At 42.2% G+C, this 20,046-nt stretch overlaps 1 protein-coding gene across 6 annotated transcripts in view; it reads right to left on the bottom strand.

Moving 5' to 3' along the window:
• The window catches only part of CRACDL (CRACD like), a 131,777-nt gene that overhangs the window by 49,996 nt on the left and 61,735 nt on the right, over positions 1 to 20,046 (bottom strand). For all 6 annotated transcript variants that reach the window (XM_055399580.2, XM_055399579.2, XM_055399576.2 and 3 more), the window contains exon 2: positions 2,718 to 2,797. In XM_055399580.2, coding sequence (XP_055255555.2) covers positions 2,718 to 2,787 — 70 coding nt within the window. In that variant the 5' untranslated portion in view covers positions 2,788 to 2,797. The remainder of the gene's footprint in view (positions 1 to 2,717; positions 2,798 to 20,046) is intronic.

The following is a 20,046-nucleotide window of genomic DNA, read 5'->3' as shown; positions in this document are numbered from 1 at the left end:
ACAAAGTTAGCCTAGGGCCCCAACTAATACAACTGGCTATACATTAATAGTGCATGCGTGTGTGTCCGTGCTAAGTCACTTCAGTCACGTCTGACTCTTTGCGACCCTACAGACTGCAGCCTGCCAGGATTCTCTGTCCATGGGATTCTTCAGGCAAGAATACTGGAGTGGGTTGCTGTGCCCTCCTCCAGGGGATTTTCCTGACCCAGGGACTGAGCCATTGTCTCTTGTGTTTTCTGCATTGCAGGTGGATTCGTTACCACTGAGCCACCAGGGAAGTCCAATATTACAGTACCGAACCTTAAAAAGGACAGCAGGTAGAGTACAACAGCTGTGTACAGGGGCTGGCACACACGTCCCTGTCTTTGAAAGCTGAGACTTGAAGGTTTGTATGTAGGGGAGTTACTACACATCATTTGGAAGTTGTTTTAAAAATTTTATCAATAAAATTCACACTTTTGGGGGGTATACAGAATTGAAAAGTCACCACCAAAATCACACATCACCCTCCTGTGCTGTCTTCTATAGTCAAACCTTTGCCCTGTCTTTAACCCCTGGAAACCACTAATATCTTCTCTGCTCTTATTGTTTGTCCTTTTCCAGAATGTCATACAGAGTCATTCGGACAGCATGGATCCTTCTGATTCTGGCTTTTTAAACTTATCACCACACACTAGAGGTTCCTCCATGTTGTTACATCAATCAAGAGCTTGTTCCTATCTGTCGCTGGGTACTGTTCCATTGTATGGGCTTCCCAGGTGGTACAGTGGATAAAGAATTCGCCTACCAATGCAGGAGATGCAGGAGACTCGGGTTCGATCCCTGAGTCAGGAAGAGCCTCTGGAGCAGGAAATGGCAACCCATTCTGGTATTCTGGTATACTTGCCTAGAGAATTCCATGGACAGAGGAGCCTGGCAAGCGGGCTATAGTACATGGGGTCCCAAAGACTTGGTTCCATTGTATAGATATAAACAAAGTGGTAAACAAAAGTAACATTGCTATAGGCTTTTGTGTAACCACACGCTTTCATTTCTGTTAGGTAAATAGCCAGGAGTCGGACTGGCGAACCATAGACTAAGTTCGTGTTTAATTTTATAAGAAACTGACAAGTACTTTCCAAAGTGGCTGTACCATTTGCATTTTCATTGGCAGGATAAGAGGGTTTCAGCTGCTTTGAATTCTCCTAGCATTTGTTATTGTCAAGTGTGTTTCTGTTGGTTTTTCCCCCATTCTAATAGGTGTATAGTGGTATCTCATCATAGCTTTAATCTGCATTAACTAATGGCTATTGATGTTAAGCGTTTTTTCACGTGCTTTTTGCCACTTGCATATCCTCTTAAGTAGAACATCTTTAAAAATCCTTCACGTATTTTTAATTGGGTTGTTAGTTTTCTCACTGTCAAATTTTGAGTGCCCTTGTCAAATGTGATTTGTAAATATTTCTTCCCAGTTTGTGACTTGGCTTTTCATGTTCTTAACAGCATCTTTCACAGAACAAAAGTTTTAAATTTTGAGAAAGTTCCATTTATCAACCTTTTCTTTTAGAGTCTGAGGTACTGTATCTAAGAACTCTTATCTAATCCTAGGTTATAAATATTTGCTCCTACGTTTTCCTTTATTAAAAGATTTATAGTATTAAATTTATGCCGATTATACATTTAAATTAATTTTTGTACCCTCATGTGAGTTCAAACCAACTGTGAACTCTCAAATTTCACTTTTTTTTTTTTTTACATACGCATGTCCAATTGATTTAGCACCATTTGTTGAAAAGAAAATTACCACTGCATGTACTGAAATGTGAGAGAAAAAAGTAATCCTAACATATAGGATAATAAGAAAAATCTATCTGTATAATATGAAATGAAGTCTTTAACGAAATTAGTATCTGAAGCTAAGCGTTAAGAGCCAGGGTTTAATATTTTTGGAAGCTGTTCACCTGAACTACCTTAAAGACAATCACTACTAGTACTTTGACTTAAAACAACAGAGAGAGAAATGGAAACCTCTGTCACAAAAATAAAGTGAATACAAATAGCTCATATGGGGAGATCACATGTGTTTCCTAAAGTCAATTTTCCACCTCTATCAAGACACACAGAGCAATCTACAGATAACAGTAAACCAATCACATAACTGGGTAACTTGTGGAGAGTGTTTTGAGATGATGATTCATGGACTTGGAATTCAGCTCCATAGAAAAGCACAATAAAGGTCTCTGGAAGGAGAATAAAAGCCATAAAAGAGGCACCAAAAAAATAACAAAGACATTGTTATTTCTTCTGGATGTTAAGACCATCCAAGACTTTGCCCAATGTCTCACTGAAACCTCTGGATGTTCCTGGATGAGAAATGATTCCATTGCCTCTCTTCTCCTCTGCTTCTGTCAACTAAACCTGGGAATATGTTCACCTTCAGGAATGAGGGAAAGGACTTAATCTCTCTCTTGGTCTCTCTCTCTCTCTCACAAACACACATACACACGTTGTCCCTGGTGTGTCTGATGGAGAAACAAAGGAGAACAGCCCTCAAGTGGCCATCCACTGTCTTGGATGGGCTCTCCAGCCCCTGTGAGGGGTCTGGGGGTGTCTGAACACACTGAACTGAACCCACTCTTCACGTGGAGAACCCGAAGCCCTTCTTCGGAAGCCTCTCTCCCAGCCCCACAACCCAACAAGGGTCCTCCCAGGGCAGGGAGAGTGAAAGAAGGCCTTACCTGTGCTGTCCTCCCCGAGGCCTTCTGCAGCCTCCCGAAGCTTAATGTCCATCACCCTCGTGGAAATCATGTCCAGCTCACTAAAAATCAGGGAGAAAGCCATGTGAGAGGAACAAGTCTAACTGAAGTTAATGACCAAGATGGTGGTGACTGTCTCTTGCCCCCTGGCAAAGACAGAGGCCAAAAAACAGGTCCATGGCTCAAGATTAGTAACCACATCAGTGTTTATCTAACCACTGACCAGACCCATTTAATGGAAAACAGAAAACTGGGAAAGCTTCACCAATATATACAATGCAGATTTGGTTTCTTTGAAAGAAAATTTTTCAGAAATTATGTTTTGCTCAAATACCGTGTATTAACGTGTGTGTGTATATATATATATATATATATATATATATGGAATCTAGAAAATGGTATTGATGACCCTATTCAAAGGGTAGGAATAGAGACGCAGACAGAGAGAAAAGACTTGTGGACACAGCGGGGGAAGGAGAGGGCAGGAGGAACTGAGAGAGTAGCACTGGCATAAAACAGAGAGCTAGTGGGAAGCTGCTGTGCAGCACAGAGAGCCCAGCTCAGGGCTCTGTGATGATCTGGAGGGGTGGGGTGTGGGGATGGGAGGGAGGCTCAAGAGGGAAGGGATACATGTACACACAGAGCTGATTCATGCTGCTGTAAGGCAGCAACCAACACAACACTGTAAAGCAACTGTAATCCAATCTAAAAAAAATGTAAAAAGAAATTACGTTTTTCTATTGTTCACTGTAGAAAGTTTGAAAGACACAGAGAAAGAAAATCACTCACTGTCCCACCAATCAAGGAAGACTAACCACAGCCAATGTTTTCATATTTTTTCTTCCAATATTTTTCTATGCAAATATTTATGTGCACAAGCATGCACACACCACATTAGTGAGACTGACTTCCTGATTTTCTTATCCCACATCAGTAAAATCCTTGATGTGTTACTGTAATGGCTATACAATGTTTTGATTGGATGCTGCACCATCATTAATTTACCTTATTTCTTTTCAGAACATTTTATGAAAAATTTCAAACAAAAGTATACAGAATGTATAATGAACTTAATACATATGACTCTTGCTCATCTTAACCCCTTATCCCCTCCCACTTCCGCCAGGTCATTTCAAAGTGAATCATCCCCGGTACTATCATCATTTAATCCCTAAGGACTTGGCTTCTCCCTAAATTAAAAACCTCTGACTTTTCATGGAACTCAAATAAATGATTACTGGCCAATATTCCTGCTAGAGAGTACTGAGTTGTGCCCCTGCCTTCCATAGCTGACTTTTTTAAAAAAATTAATATATTTTTGGCTGTGCTGGGTATGGGCTTTCTCTACTTGTACGGAGCAGGGGTTGCTCTTCATTGCGGTCTGCAGGCTTCTCATTGCAGTGGCTTCTCTTATTGTGGAGCACAGGCTCTAGAGCAAGAGGGCTTCAGTAGTCGTAGCACATGGGCTCTAGAGCAAAGGCTCGGTAGTTGTGGCACAGGGGCTTAGTTGTCTGGTGAGCATGTGGGATCTTCCCAGACCAGGAATCAAACCTGTGTCCCCTGAATTGGCAGGAGGATTCTTAACCACTGGACCAACAGGGAGGTCCCCATCGCTGACTTTTAAAACAGCACATTCTATCCTACATAGACATCATTTACTTGGAATATTAAACTAATGAATTAACATTTATCACTTATACAATGGCAAATGATGGGAGAAATTTTAAAAAAATATATTTAACAGAGGAAAGAAGTTGCAGGTCTTTGCTAGAGTTGAGTCTAATATTTAGGTCTCCTTTAATAGTAATGTCAAACAGTCCATCCCTGATCAGCCAACTCCTTAAAAGGTGAATAAGCATTTATAAGCCTTGCTTCCTGATTTTTATATAATTTGACTTTACAAAAATGTTGGAGCAAAAGGATGAAGAAAAAAAAAAAAACATGATCATCTCGACTGATGCAAAAAAGCCATTTGACAAAAGTCAATACCTCTTATGACAAAAAATTCAAAAAACTAGAAATAAAACTCCCTCGGTGTAATAAGGCCATATATGAAAAGGCCACAGCTAGCATCATACTCAACAGTGAAAAACTGAATTTCTCCTCTAAGATCAGGAACAAGACACTCTCACCATATCTACTCAGCACAGTACTGATGTTCTAGCCGGAGCATACAGACAAGAAAAATAAAGGCATACAAGTTGAAAAGGAAAAAGTAAAATTATCTCTGTTCACAGATGAAATGATCTTATATCCTAAAGATCCACCCCCTACAAACAAAAAACTATTAGAACAAATAAATGAATTCAGCAAAGCTGCAGAACACAAAATGAACACACAAAAAATCAGTCGTTTCTACAAAATAACAATGAACAATCCAAAAAGGAAATTCAGTAACTCCATTTACAATAGTATCAAAAAGAATAAAGTACTTAAGAATAAATTCAACCAAAGAGACAAAAGACTTATACCCTGAAAACTAAAAAATGTTGCCAAAAGACTGAAAATAATGTCAATAAGTGTAAAGACATCCCATGTTCATGGAATGAAAGACTTATTATTGTTATGATGTCCATACTATCCAAAGCAATCTAAAGATTGAATGCAAACTCCATCAAAATCCTCGCTCCCATAGACTCCTGCTGTTTAAAGCTACTATAGGGGAAGGGGCAGCTACCAGAGTATTTGAAGGAAGATGTAATAGAGAAGGAAAAGCAGGAAAATACAAGGAGCAAGGAGAATAAAAATGGTGAGGATTGGTTAAGTACTGACTGCTACCTTGGGTACCATCTTCCATGGTTGCCAGTGAGCTAGAAAGTACAAGTGCTCAAGCTTTCTATTGTCTGAATGTGGAGGTAACAACTGTAACGACTTACCAAGCACACAGACTATCATCTGAATTATCTCATTTAATCCCAAAGAACTCTAAGTATTCTCATTTTGAAATTGAGATCATGTATTAGGTATCAGGTAAGTTTAATAACAGCAGAGACATCACTTTCCCGACAAAGGTCCATATAGTCAAAGCTATGGTTTTTCCAGTAGTCATGTTTGGATGTGAGAGATGGTTCATAAAGAAGGTTAGGCATCAAGCCTTGCCCAGAAAGGAGTGTTTTATAAAATGTGTGGATTTTGTGGCAAGTTTTCCATCTGAATTCTCAAAGTTTATAAATTTATAGCAGTAAAACTATTGGGTAGGGATTTCCTTGGTGGTGCAGCAAGGAATTGATGCCTTTGAACTGTGGTGTTGGAGGAGACTCTTGTGAGTCCCTTGGACTGCAAGGAGATCACACCAGTCAATCCTAAAGGAAATCAGTTCTGAATATTCATTGGAAGGACTGATATTGAAGCTCCAATACTTTGGCCACCTGATACAAAGAACTGACTCACCGGAAAAGGCCCTGATGCTGGAAAGATTGAAGGCAGGAGGAGAAGAGGGTGGCAGAGGATGAAATGGTTAGATGGCGTCACTGACTTGATGGACATGAATTTGAGCAAACTCTGTGGACACAGTGGAGGAGCCTGGTGTGCTGCGGTCCCTGGGGTCACAAAGAGTCAGACACGACTTAGGGACTGAAAAACAACAGCAAAAATTTAACTGGTTCTTGGAGAAGGAAATGGCAACCCACTCCAGTGTTCTTGCCTGGAGGATCCCAGGGACAGAGGAGCCTGGTGGGCTGCTGTCTATGGGGTCGCATAGAGTCAGACACGACTGAAGTGACTTAGCAGCAGCAGCAGCCAAAATAGTGAAGCAGAGACACTAGCTTGCATATGCATGTTGCCTGTATCCCCAGCATGGGAAGGTACTTCTGAAGCCTGGGACTGCAGGGCTGTGTGAGACTGATGTTGACCCAGTGGAGGGGACCATCTTGAGCTGTCCCCAGAGAAGCTTAAGGGGAACTGGGAAATCCAAAAGACACCGGCCTCCCATAGAGATGGCTCCACCTGCCAAGTAGCCCCTGTCTAGGATCAGGCCGGAGTCCAGAGGCTGGAAGAGCCCCCATGAGACCATCCATTGGGTCAGACAGGGCATCTTAGTCCAGAGAATGGGGGTTGAGGCTGCCATAATTTATCAACTAACACCTTTGAGAAACCATGAGATTACCTTCAAAATGTCCACCTCTGCACATTTTTTGTTGCTGTTGCACAATACTTTTTAAAAATCTTTATTGAATTTGTTAGAGTACTGCTTCTGTTTTGTGTTTTGGTTCTCTGGCCAGGGGGCACGTGGAATCTTAGTTTACCAACCAGGGACCGAACCTTAACCCCTGCATTGGAAGGTGAAGTCTTAACCACTGCACCACCAGGAAAATCCCTACCCAACAGTTTTACTGCTATACATTTATAAACTTTGAGAATTCAAATGGGAAACCTGTCACAAAATCCACACATTTTATAAAAGGCTCCTTTCTGGGAAGGGCTGAGAATGTGATGGCATACGTGAGTGTGTGCACAAGCCACTGAGGTGGGTGTGCAGGAGGGCGTCCACCCCCCTGAGTGTGGAACAGACCCAGGAGCTCTGACATGCTGCTCCCTGGGTTGAATGACATGGCTGTGATAAAGCCTTGTGCCAGGGAAGGGGGCTCAGGAGCAGGTTGGAGGAAGGGCAGGGGACCCTAGAGGACAGCCTGGGGCTCTTCTTGCTGGAGGTACATTCTGTTGGACCCCGGCTGCAGAGAGCAGCACCAGATGCAAGGCTGCTAACAGACTCATGCTCGGAGGCAAAAGTCACCCCACAGACGAAGGGATGACAAGCCAGGCTCACCGCACCTGGGAGGTCTGAAAACCTGTTCGTTTTATGTCCCAAACGTCTTCTTATGAATAAGAATGCAATACGGTGCGCTTGTTGTTGTTCAGTCACCGAGTCGTGTTCAACCCCATGGACTGCAGTATGCCAGGCCTCCCTGTCCCTCACCATTTCCCAGCTTTGCCCGAGTTCATGCCCATTGCATTGGTGATGCTATCCAGCCATCTCATCCTCTGTCACCCCCTTCTCCTGCCCTCAATCTTCCTCAGCATCAGGGGCTTGTCCTATGAGTCGGCTGTTCACATCAAGTGGGCCAAAGGATTGGAGCTTCAGCATCAGTCCTTCCAATGAATATTCAGGGTTGACTTCCTTCAAGAATGACTGAACCAGTCAATATGGTGCAGAAGAAAAGGGAAAGACTTGAAAGTGAGGCAGGCCTGGAGCTGAAGCTGCACCCGAGCACTGCCGAGGGCTGAGCCTGTTTTCTCATCTACAAAACACAGGCAGCAACGCTCTAGCTGAATGGAACTGAGGATACAGCACACACAAGCACCCGCTGGGAAGAGCTGCCGGTTTCCACACCTCGTTTCTCACCGCGGGCTCACATCTCTGCACAACTGCGGACAAGAATACACACAACTGGTACACCCTAAGGAAGGGCCATTCTGTCCATGAAGGCACAGTCTCCTTGGGCAAACAGGTCACTTCAGAGCCACCAGTAGCAGAGATCAAAACACCTGGGCTCCTAAATTAGCCCTGATCTTCCCAATGCCCCCACAGCTCGATGGACCATGAGTAAAACTGCCTCCAAGTAACAGATAAAACTATATTCCAGGCCACGGAGGCATGTCCACCCTCTGAGACTTTGGGGTGCAAAGATGGAGAACCAGCCCCTCCACTTGGATGCTTCAGGCTCAAACATTCTGCAGCTATTATAAAGGGAATGTCTTCTCTGTTGAGCCCAATAACCTGTACTGCTGAATACACGTTCCCCCAACTGAGTAAAGTTGAAGAAAAAGCCAGAAGGAGAACCTTAATTAGAAAGTGTTAGTCGCTCAGTCGTGTCCGACTCTTTGGGACCTCATGGACTGTAGCACACCAGGCTCCTCTGTCCATGGGGATTTTCCAGGCAAGAATACTGGAGTGGGTTGCCATGCCCTCTTCCAGGGCGTCTTCCCAACCCAGGGATTGAACCCAGATCGCCTGCATTGCAGACTAATTCTTTACTGTCTAGCCACCTGGGAAGCCCTTTTATTTAGAAAAGCAATGTGTTAATGTATCTCCCAGGATCCCTCCTGCTTCTTGCTGGAACTCAAGGTTCAGGTCAAGAGGTCCCAGCACTCCCTCAACCAGCTTTTGCTCCCACTCCATTGCTCTGACAGCTCAAGTCCAAGAACAGAAAAACTTGTTATTCAAATCTGGGCCTGAGGGGGCCTCTTCAGGGGTTCTCACTAACTCGATAGGATGCTTAGCCTCCAGCCCCCTCCACACAGCCCTCATCAGCGTGTATCTGGGCGCCTACAGAATCCAAGGGAGTCCTGGATCCAAAGAAAGATCCTTGTGGGGGCTGCTCCCACGCCCGCTCTCTGAACCCTAACTCACCACAGGCTTCTCCACAGTTTTGGCAGAATTCCATCATTAGCTGCAGCTCATACTAAAAAATTCTACAGAAGTTTACTCACGTGAAGAATGAGAACAGGTTTTTACTATGATATTTGAAAGATACCCATGCATTACACTTATTTACACAATGCAAAGAAAAACATCTGTATCCTGAGTACATGACCCTGAGCCCGTAATTATGTACAAAAAAGCCTTCGTGTTCAGCCTTACAGACACATCATTCCACACCACCCTCCAGGCCATGCTTAAATCTGTTTGATATTCCTTCTCAGCCCCTGTACCTGTCTTTACAATGCTCACCACAACTGTCAACAGCAACTTGTTTGTAAGGTATCTGCCTACCACTGCCCTTACTTTCAAGGCTGTGGGCTTTGATGCCTGTCACATCCACTGCTCTCTCACCAGGAACAAACAACCCAAAAATGAAGTTAAAAAAAAAAATTCCATTGACAATAGCATTCAAAAGAATAAACTACTCAGGAACAAATTTAACCAAGGAGGCAGAATACCTGTACTCTGGAAACTACAAAACATTGCTAAAAGAAATTAAAGACACAAATAAACAGAACGTTATCCAGTGTTCACGGATGAAAAAGCATGTTTAAGATGACAATACTTTCCAAACTGATACACAGACTCAATGCAATCCTTATCGAAATCCCACTTGGATTATTTCTCCCCAGGGGAAATTTTTGTTTTGTTTTTCTGTTTGCATAAATTGGCAAGTTGATCTGAAAATTCATATGGAAATACAAAGGACCCAAAACAATCTTGAAAGTGAAGAACTAAGATAGAGGATTGGCACTTCTCAGTTTCAAAACTGACTACAAATCTATAGCAGTCGAGAATGCATGGTACTGTCACACGTAAAGCAGCTAGTGAGAAGCTGCTGTATAGCACAGGCAGCTCAACCCTGTGTCCTCTGACAACGACAGGGCTGGGACTGGGGGGCAGGTGAACGGGGTTCAAGGGGGAGAGGACATGTGTACACCGATGGCTGAGTCACACTGTTGCATGGCAGAAACCAGCACACCACTGTAAAGCAATTATCCGCCAACTAAAAATAAATGGAGGCAATGGCAAGCCACTCCAGTACTCTTGCCTAGAAAATCCCATGGATGGAGGAGCCTGGTAGGCTGCAGTCCGTGGGGTCGCTAAAGGTCGGACACAACTGAGCGACTTCACTTTCACTTTTCACTTTCACACATTGGAGAAGGAAATGGCAACCCACTCCAGTGTTCTTGCCTGGAGAATCCCAGGGACGGGGGAGCCTGGTGGGCTTCCGTCTATGGGGTCACACAGAGTCGGACACGACTGAAGTGACTTAGCAGCAGCAGCAAAAATAAATGGAAGTGGGAGCTGCTGTATAACACGGGGAGCCCAGCCTGGCGCTCTGTGACAACTAGAGAAGGAAATGGGGGGGAGGCTCAAGGAGGGGATATATATGTATATGCTTATGACCGAATCCCATTATGGCACAGCACAAATCAACACACTGTAACACTGTAAAGCAATTACCCTCCAGCTAAAACATACAGAAAAGAATGCATGGTACTGGCATACAGATAGACATATAGGTAAACTGAATTCAGGGTTCAGAAATAAAATATATTTATGGCCAACTGATTTTGACCATGGGTTCCAAGACAATTCAATGGGGGAAGAATCAGTCTTTTCAACAAATGCTGAAACAACTGGACATTCACATCAAAAACATAATTTATATTCCTGCCTCACACTACACATAAAAATTGCCCCATAGTGGATCACAGACGTAAATGTAAGTGCTAAACCTATAAAAACTCTTAGGAGAAAACATTGGAATAAATTTATGATCTTGGGCTAGGCAATGATTACTGAGATGCAACACTGAAAGGGAAGATAACATAAGCTGGACTTTACCAAATTTATAAACCTTTTGTTTCAAAACTATCTATCAAGAAAGTGTGAAGGGAGCCCACACACTGTGAGAAATTTTTACAAACTGTGTATCTGATAAGTGATTTGTATCCAGAATACATAAATAATTCTTATAGCAATAATAAAAGACATCCTTTTTAAAGTAGATGAAAGATTTAAACAGATACTTGTACAAGAAAGTAAACAAACAGCCAATAAGCATATGAAAAGATGTTTGACCATTTTTTGTTGTTTAGTCTCTAAGTCATGTCCAACTCTTTGCAATCCCATGGACTGTAATCCGCCAGGCTCCTCTGTCCATGGGATTTCCAAAATAAGAATATGGGAATGGGTTGTCACTTCCTTCTCCAGGGGATCCTCCATGTCTCCTGCATTTCAGGTGGATTCTTTACCATTTAGCCACCAAAGAAGCCCATCACTAGGGAACTGCAAACTGAAACCAAAGTGAGATACTACTTGACCCTCACTAGACTGGCTAAATAGAAAGACAGACAATAACAAGTGTCTACAAGCACATTTAGAAATTGAAACCCTCATTCATTGTTGAGGGAAATTCAAAACATTATAGACACTTTGGAAAACAGCTCCTTGGGAAAAAACCTCATAAAACATAAAGATACTATACAGTCTGGCAATTCCATTCCTAGGTATTTACCTTAGAGAAATAAACACATATGTCCATGAAAGATTCTAGGAATACCATGGAGTAGGAGGCACCAGGAATCTCTCTCCCACCTAGACAACAACTACACTGGCAGAATCTGTTTGGTGTAGCTATTTCAGAGTCCATTTAAGGCTTGCAACTCCCAGAGGAAGGCTGGTATGTAAACTGCAGGTAATTTTAGTCAATTTCAACTCTTGGTTCAATAACATCTACTCACTCCCATTCCCAACTCTCTTGACAGGCAGCCATGCATCTGATAGCAGCTTGCACACAGCTTGAAGGAACCATGGTGGGCAAAAAGGACCCAGTTCTCCAAATACTAGAGATCTGTGCTGTGACTAGTGCTTACGATGACAGAGCTGCAAGGTGGTGGGCTACCACTGTTGTTGCACCTTCCCCTATTGTTGCAAGCCCCTCCCCTTCTAGCTGCACTAACTTCTAGGAGATTTAAAGGGCTGGGCTGGGTGCCCCATTTCCCCTTCCCCCACTTCAGTTTTCTGATTTCCCCTTTTGGGAGCCAGACATTGACTACTAGGACATTCAAAAGCTATTGTATATATGGGGGAAATGAGAAAGTTACTGCATATGCCCAGGGAAACTCACAGGCTTACAAAAGATCTTAGAAGACCTTTAGATTATACCTCAGGCCAATCCTTGGCACAAAAAATAAAGTCTAGCAAACCCAGATGAAGGGAGAGAACTGATTTCCAGAGTTACCATAGTATTAGATTCAAATGTCCAGTTTTGAATCTGCCCCTGAAGAAGATCTGGTGGCTAATCTACTAGACAGAGACTTAAAAACAATGATCTTAAAGATGCTCAGGAAACTAAAGAAGCAGAGAAACTCAAGGAAATAATGTATGAACAAAATGGAAGTATTAATAAAAGGAGAGAAAGCCTAAAAAGGAAGAAAAAATCTGGGGCTAAAAAAAAAAGACAACTGAAATAGTAACTGGAATGAAAGATTCAGTAGAGGGTTTCAAAGGCAGATTTTAGCATGCAGGAGAATCAGAAAGCTTGAAGATAGGTCATGATAATTAGAGTCTGAGGAGTAGAAAGAAAAACATTGAAGTAAACTGAACAGAGCATAAGGGACCTATGAAAATGAAAGTGTTAGTCACTCAGTAGTGCCGACTCTTTGCAACCCCGTGGACTGTAACCACCAGGTTCCTCTGTCCATGGAATTCTCTAGGAAAGAATACTGGAGTGGGTGGCCATTCCCTTCTCCAGGGGATCTTCCCAACCCAGGGATCAAACCCAGGTCTCCTGCATAGAAGGCAGATTCTTTACTGTCTGAGATACAAGGGAAGTACAAGGGACCTATGGGACACCATCAAATGGACCAAAATACGCATTGTAGGAGTCCCAGAAGGAGGTGGGAGAGAGAAAAAGCGGTAAAGAAAACATCTGAAAAAATAATGGCCCCAAACCTCCCAAATTTGATGAAAGACACAAATAGCAACATCTAAGGAGCTCAATTGAGATACATTATAATTAAACAGTTGAAAGCCAAAGATAAAGAATCTTGAAAGCAGCAAGAGAGAAGCAAATCATCACACACACGGAATCCCCAGTAAGATTATCAGCAAATTTCTCATCAGAAACTCTGGAGGGTAGAAGGCAGGAGGGGGATATAGTCAAAGTGCTAAAAGGAAAAAAATGTCAACCATAACCCTAAATGTGGCAAACCCGCCCTTGAAAAGTATGGTAAGAAATTAAGATGTTTCCAGATAAATAAAAGATAAAGGAGTCCATTACCACTACACATGCCCTGCAGGAAATGTTCGAGGGAGTCCTGCAGGTTGGAATAAAAGAGAACTAGACAGTAACTTGAAACTGTATTTTAAAAATGGATAAAGAAGATAAATACAATAGAATTCTTCTCAGCCATAATGAAGAATGAAACCTTGTCATGTGCAACAACATGGTTGGACTTGGAAGAATAAATCAAAAACAAATACTGTATGATATCACTTATACGTGGAATCTAAAATATACAAGATTTAGTGAATATAACAAAAAAGAAGCAGACTCACAGATACAGAGAACAAACAAGTGGTGACCAGTGGAGAAGAGGAAGGGGTACTAAGGAGGTAGGTAAGAGGTACAAACTATTAGGTACAAAATAAGTTACAAAGACACATGGTGCAACACAGGGAATATAGCTGATATTTTGTAATCAATGAAGTATAAACTTTAAAATTTGTGATTCACTATATTATACACCTGTAACATAATACTATAAATCAACTATCAGTTCAGTTCAGTCGCTCAGTCGTGTCCGACTCTTTGCGACCCCATGAATCACAGCACGCCAGGCCTCCCTGTCCATCACCAACTCCCGGAGTTCACTCAAACTCAGGTCCATCAAGTCGGTGATGCCATCCAGCCATCTCATTCTCTGGCGTCCCCTTCTCCTCCTGCCCCCAATCCTTCCCAGCATCAGACTCTTTTCCAGTGAGTCAGCTCGTCGCATGAGTTGGCCAAAGTATTGGAGTTTCAGCTTTAGCATCAGTCCTTCCAATGAACACCCAGGACTGATCTCCTTTAGGATGGACTGGTTGGATCTCCTTGCAGTCCAAGGGACTTTCAAGAGTCTTCTCCAACACCACAGTTCAAAAGCATCAATTCTTTGGCGATCACCTTTCCTCACAGTCCAACTCTCACATCCATACACGACCACTGGAAAAATCATAGCCTTGACTAGCGGACCTTTGTTGGCAAAGTAATGTCTCTGCTTTTTAACATGCTATCTAGGTTGGTCATAACTTTCCTTCCAAGGAGTAAGCGTCTTTTCATTTCATGGCTGCAATCAGCATCCACAGTGATTTTGGAGCCCAAAAAATAAAGTCTGACACTGTTTCCACTGTTTCCCCATCTATTTCCCATGAAGTGATGGGACCAGATGCCATAATCTTAGTTTTCTGAATGTTGAGCTTCAAGCCAACTTTTTCACTCTCCTCTTTCACTTTCATCAAGAGGCTTTTTAGTTCCTCTTCACTTTCTGCCATAAGGGTGGTGTCAAATCAACTAAACTTAAATTTAAAAACTAACTTAAAATCTTAGTAGAGGTAAATACATGGGCAATTACAAAAGCCAGTACAGATGACCCTTTAACAAGATGGGTTTGAACTGCCCAGGTCTACTTATATGTGGATTTTTTTTTCAGCAAATATGTATTGTAGTACTACATGATCCATGTCTGGTGGAATCCCTTGATAGGCCACAGATATGAAGGGCCAATTGTAAAGCTAGATTCAGATTTTGGACTGTGTGGAGGGTTGCTGTTCCTAACAACAACCGTCAATGTTCAAGGGTCAACACTGGTTTATGGTTGATTTATGACTCCACTTTTTGTTTTACACATAATTTAAGAGACTTACACATTTTTAAAGAGCAATTAGTAGTCTAAGAACTAGTATTATTGTAACTTTTGTTTGTAACTTCACAGTTTGTTTTCTATCTAATTTAAGAGGTTACTGTATTTTTTCAAATTATTAATTTATGTTTTTAGACACACAATGCTTAAAGATGTTATTCTGTGGCATCAACAACCGAAAGGAAGAGGAACAGAAGTGTAAAGGGGCAGAAGTTCTGTGTGTCGTGGAAGTTAAGATGGAATAAATCCAAATTAGAGTATTATAACTTTAGGATGTTCAATGTAATCCCTGTGGGAACCACAAAACAGCTATAGAACATGCACAGAAGGAAGAAAGGAACTTAAAATTTCACAACAACAACAAAAACCCAACTCAGGACTTCCCCGGTGGGCCAGTGGCTAAGATTCCACATTCTCAATGCAGGGGGCCCAGGTTTGATCCCTGGTCAGGGATCCCACATGCCACAACTAAGACCTGAGGCAGACAAATAAATAAAAATAAATATTAAAAAATCAACTAAAAGGGGACAGTAATACAGGAAATGAAGGATAAAAAATTTATACGCAGAGCAAAAACAAATAGCAAATGACAGAAGCAAGTATCTTCCTATCAACTGCAAAAAGGAAAGAAATTCTAAAAGAGGCTGCGGTACATATACACAATGGAGTATTACTCAGCAATTAAAAAGAAAACATTTGAATCAGTTCTAATGAGGTGGATGAAACTGGAGCCTATTATACAGAGTGAAGTAAGCCAGAAAGAAAAACACCAATACAGTATACTAACACATATATATGGAATATAGAAAGATGATAACGATGACCCTGTATATGAGACAGTAAAAGAGACATAGGTGTATAGAACAGTCTTTTGGACTCTGTGGGACAGGGCGAGGGTGGGATGATTTGGGAGAATGGCACTGAAACATGTATGTTGTCATATGTGAAACAAATCACCAGTCCAGGTTCGATGCATGATACAGGAGGCTCGGGACTGGTGCACTGGTATGACCCAGAGGGATGGGATGGGGAGGGAGGTGGGAGGGGGTTCAGGATGGGGAACACGTGTACACCCGTGGCAGATTCAGTCAATGTATGGCAAAACCAATACAATAATGTAATTAGCCTCCAATTAAAATAAATAAATTTTAAAAAATAAATAAAATAGGCTGCCACATGGATAAACCTTGAGGATGTTATGCTAAGTGAAATAGACCAGTCACAACAAGACAAATGCTGAATGACTCCACTACTTATGTTGGGGAATCAAAATCAAAGATTTAGAAAGCAGAATGGTGGGTGCCAGGGGCTGGGGAAGGAGGGAATTACACAGGGTGGGGGTTAGTTTAATGAGTACAGAGTTTGGGTTCTGCAAGATGAAGAGTTCTGAAGATGGATGGTGGTGCTGGTTGCACAAGATGGATATACTTAATATCACTCACCTGTATGTTTAAAAATGCTCAAGATGGCAAAATTTTATATTATGTGTATTCAACAACAATAAAAATGTGGGAAATGCACCAAAAAATGTGTTCACCAATGTTCAGCATTATTTATAATCAGAAAGTGGAAACAGCTCAACAACTGATGAATACATTTAAAATATGATACATACACACAACAGAATATTATTCAGCCAAAAAAAGGAATGAAGCATTAACACATGCTACAGTATGGGTTAATTTTGAACACATTATGCTCCATCAAAGGAAACCAGACACAAAGTCTGCAAACTGAATGATTTCACTTATATAAAATACCCAGAACAAGGTTTCCCTGGTGGTTCAGTGGTTAAGAACCTGCCTTGCAATGCTGGGGATGCCGGTTCAGATTCCTGGTCTGGGAAGATCCCACATGCTGCCAGACAGCTAAGCTGGTGTGACAGAACTACTGAAGCCCTCACGCCCTAGAGCCCACACTCCGCAATAAGAGAATCCAACACAAAGAGGAGTCCACGCACCACAGCTAGCAAGTGGCCCCTGCTCTCTGCAACTAGAGAAAGCCCACGTGCAGCAATGAAGACCCAACATAGCCAAAAAAATAAATTAATAACTATTTTTAAAATATACCCATAATAGGCAAATCCATTGAGACAGACAGTAAGTTAATCTCTGCCAAGGTCGGGAGTGGGGTGCTCTGGAGAGGGAGGCAGAATGGGAAGAGATGCTAATGAGCAGAAGGGAAGATGAATATTTCTTTGGGGGAGATGAATACATTCTCAAAACACATTCTGTTCATAGTTGCAAATAGTTGGAAATAGACTGTTGACTGCACACTCCTAACAGGTGAACTCTATGGTTATATAAATTATACGCCAATAAAGCTGCTGGGTTTCCTTTGTGGCTCAGCTGGTAAAGAATCCGCCTGCAATGTGGGAGACCTGGGTTTTATCCCTGGGTTGGAAAGATCCCCTGCAGAAGGAAAAGGCTACCCACTCCAATAATCTGGCCTAGAGAATTCCATGGATTATTCCCATGGGGTCACAAAGAGTCGGAACCGACTGAGTGACTTTTACTTCAAAGCTGCTGGAAAAAAAGAATGACGAGATAAAAAGGTGATGTAAAGACATTTTTGGAAAAGAAGACATGATACAATGTGTCTCTAGCAATCCCACAGTAAAGCTGACATGAAAGGAGGAAGGATACAATCTTTGATGGAAGCTGGGAGGGGTGGGTGGGGCTGGAGGGCAGCATTTATCTGGGTAAATCTAAACATGGACAGACGGGCAGGTCATCTGGATTTCAGTCACACACGCAATGGCACCAATGTGCCCGCCCTGCTCTCCCTGCCCTGCAGGCTTCATTTCCCTCCAGCCCAGGGCCTTTGCAGATGCTGTTCCCTCTGCTTGAATGCTCTTCCCTGCTCTCATGCTCCACTTTCTTCTTACTAACTTCTACTCAGCGCTCATTCCCGCCGGCGGGTCTGATCAGAGGAGCCAGCACCTTCCACAATGCACAGTGAGAAGCCCTGACTTTTTGTTCACCACATTCACCAGTTTTCATCGCATCTCTGTTTGCACAATTCTGTGATCTGGTTCCCCTTTATGGATTTAAGCCTGCTCACCTTCCCTATACATTTAATCAATTTTTCCTTTTTTGGGGGGAAAAAGACGAAAATAAACTGTGACTTGACTATTGTTCTCTAGTGAGTCACACCAAGATCTGCCTGTACCTTTTTTTAGAAAAAGAAGTTTCACATTACTGAGGCAACGGAATGTGTAAGGCTTGTAAAGTTCCTGTGAGAAATCTCTGCTTGAAAATTGTGCCGGCTTTACTGCCTCATGATAGATACTTTTATGCCCAACACCACAGGATTTGACCTTTCAGAGGACACCTCGAGGCGTGTGCATTAAGACCTGCTTCATCCACTTGTCGGAAACAACAGGGAGGAGAAAGAGTAGATCCACTCTGACATATGGAGAAAAGAAAGCAAAGAAACTGCCCAGAAATAAACCCACACACCTACGGTCAGTTAATCTTTGACAGAGGAGGCAATAATATACAATGAGGGACAGCTACTTCAGCAAGCAGTGCTGGGAAAGCTGGACAACTGCATGTAAATCACTGAAATTAGAACTCACCCACACACCATACACAAAGACAAGCAAAATGGCTTAAAGACTAAATGGAAGACCTGACAGCACAATACTCCTAGAAAAGAATATAGGCAAAACTTTCTCCGACATAAATTGTAGCAATGCTCCCTTGGGTCAGTCTCCCAAGGCAATAGAAACAAAAGTGAAGATAAACAAATGAGACCTAATCAAATTTATAGGATTTTGCACAGCAAAGGGAATCATAAAGAAAATGAAAAGACTATCTAACAGACTGAGACAAAATATTTGCAAATGATGCAACGGACAAGGGCTTGATTTCCAAAACGTACAAATAGCTCATATACCTCAACAAAAACAAAAAGCAACCCAATCAAAACACAAGCAGAAGACCTAAATAGACATTTCTCCAAAGAAGACACAAAGATGGCCAACAGGCCCAGGAAAAGATGATCAGCATCGATAATTACTAGAGAAATGCAAATCAAAACTACAATGAGTAATCACCTCGTATCAGTCAGAATGACCGTCATTAAAAAGGCTCCAAATAATAAATACTGCTGAGGGTGGAGTGAATAGGGAACCCTCTCTTACACTGCGGATAAGAATGTAAATTGGTACAGCCACTACGGAGAACAGTATGGGGCTTCCTTAAAAAGCTAAAAATAGAGCTTCCATATGATCCAGCAACCCCACTCCTGGGCACATATCTAGAGAAAACTACAATTCAAAAAGATATGCACCCCAATGTTCATGACAGCACTATTTACAATAGCCAAGACATGGAAACAACCTAAATGTCCATCAACAGATGAATGGATAAGGATGCAATATACATACACACACACACACACACGCACACACACACAATAGAATACTACCAGAGAGTCCTAAAGGAAAGCAACCCTGAATATTCATTGAAAGGGCTGATGCTGAAGCTGAAGCTCCCATACTTTGGCCACCTAAGGTGAAGAGCTGACTCACTGGAAAAGACCCTGATGCTGGGAAAGACTGAGGGCAGAAGGAGAAGGGGTCAACAGAGGATGAGATGGTTGGTTGGCATCACCGACTCAATGGATATGAGTTTGAGCAAACTCCAGGAGACAGTGAAGGATAGGGAAGCCTGGTGTGCTGCAGTCCATGGGGCTGCAAAGAGTTGGACACGACTTAACGAATGAACAACAACTCAGTGTGTAGGTATGTGTGTGTATATATATTACAGATATGTATACATGAATCACTTTGCTATACACTGGGAACTAACACAACACTGTAAATCAACGACAGTTACAACACTGCTTGAAAAAGCGAAAGCGAAGCAATCAGATGAGCAAAGGGCTGAAAACCAAGAACTCAAACACAGAGTCACAGTGCTCAGAGGACTGCAGGAGGGGAGCAAAGGAACTTACTGGGAGGTCAGTTTCC

The sequence above is a fragment of the Moschus berezovskii genome, chromosome 11 (genome assembly GCF_049115385.1).
Source record: "Moschus berezovskii isolate FMDL1 chromosome 11, NW_MosBer_1.0, whole genome shotgun sequence".
NCBI classification, from domain to species: Eukaryota; Metazoa; Chordata; class Mammalia; order Artiodactyla; family Moschidae; genus Moschus; species Moschus berezovskii.
The sequence above is the reverse complement of the archived record's forward strand: the minus strand, read 5'-3'. Positions and strand labels throughout refer to the sequence as shown.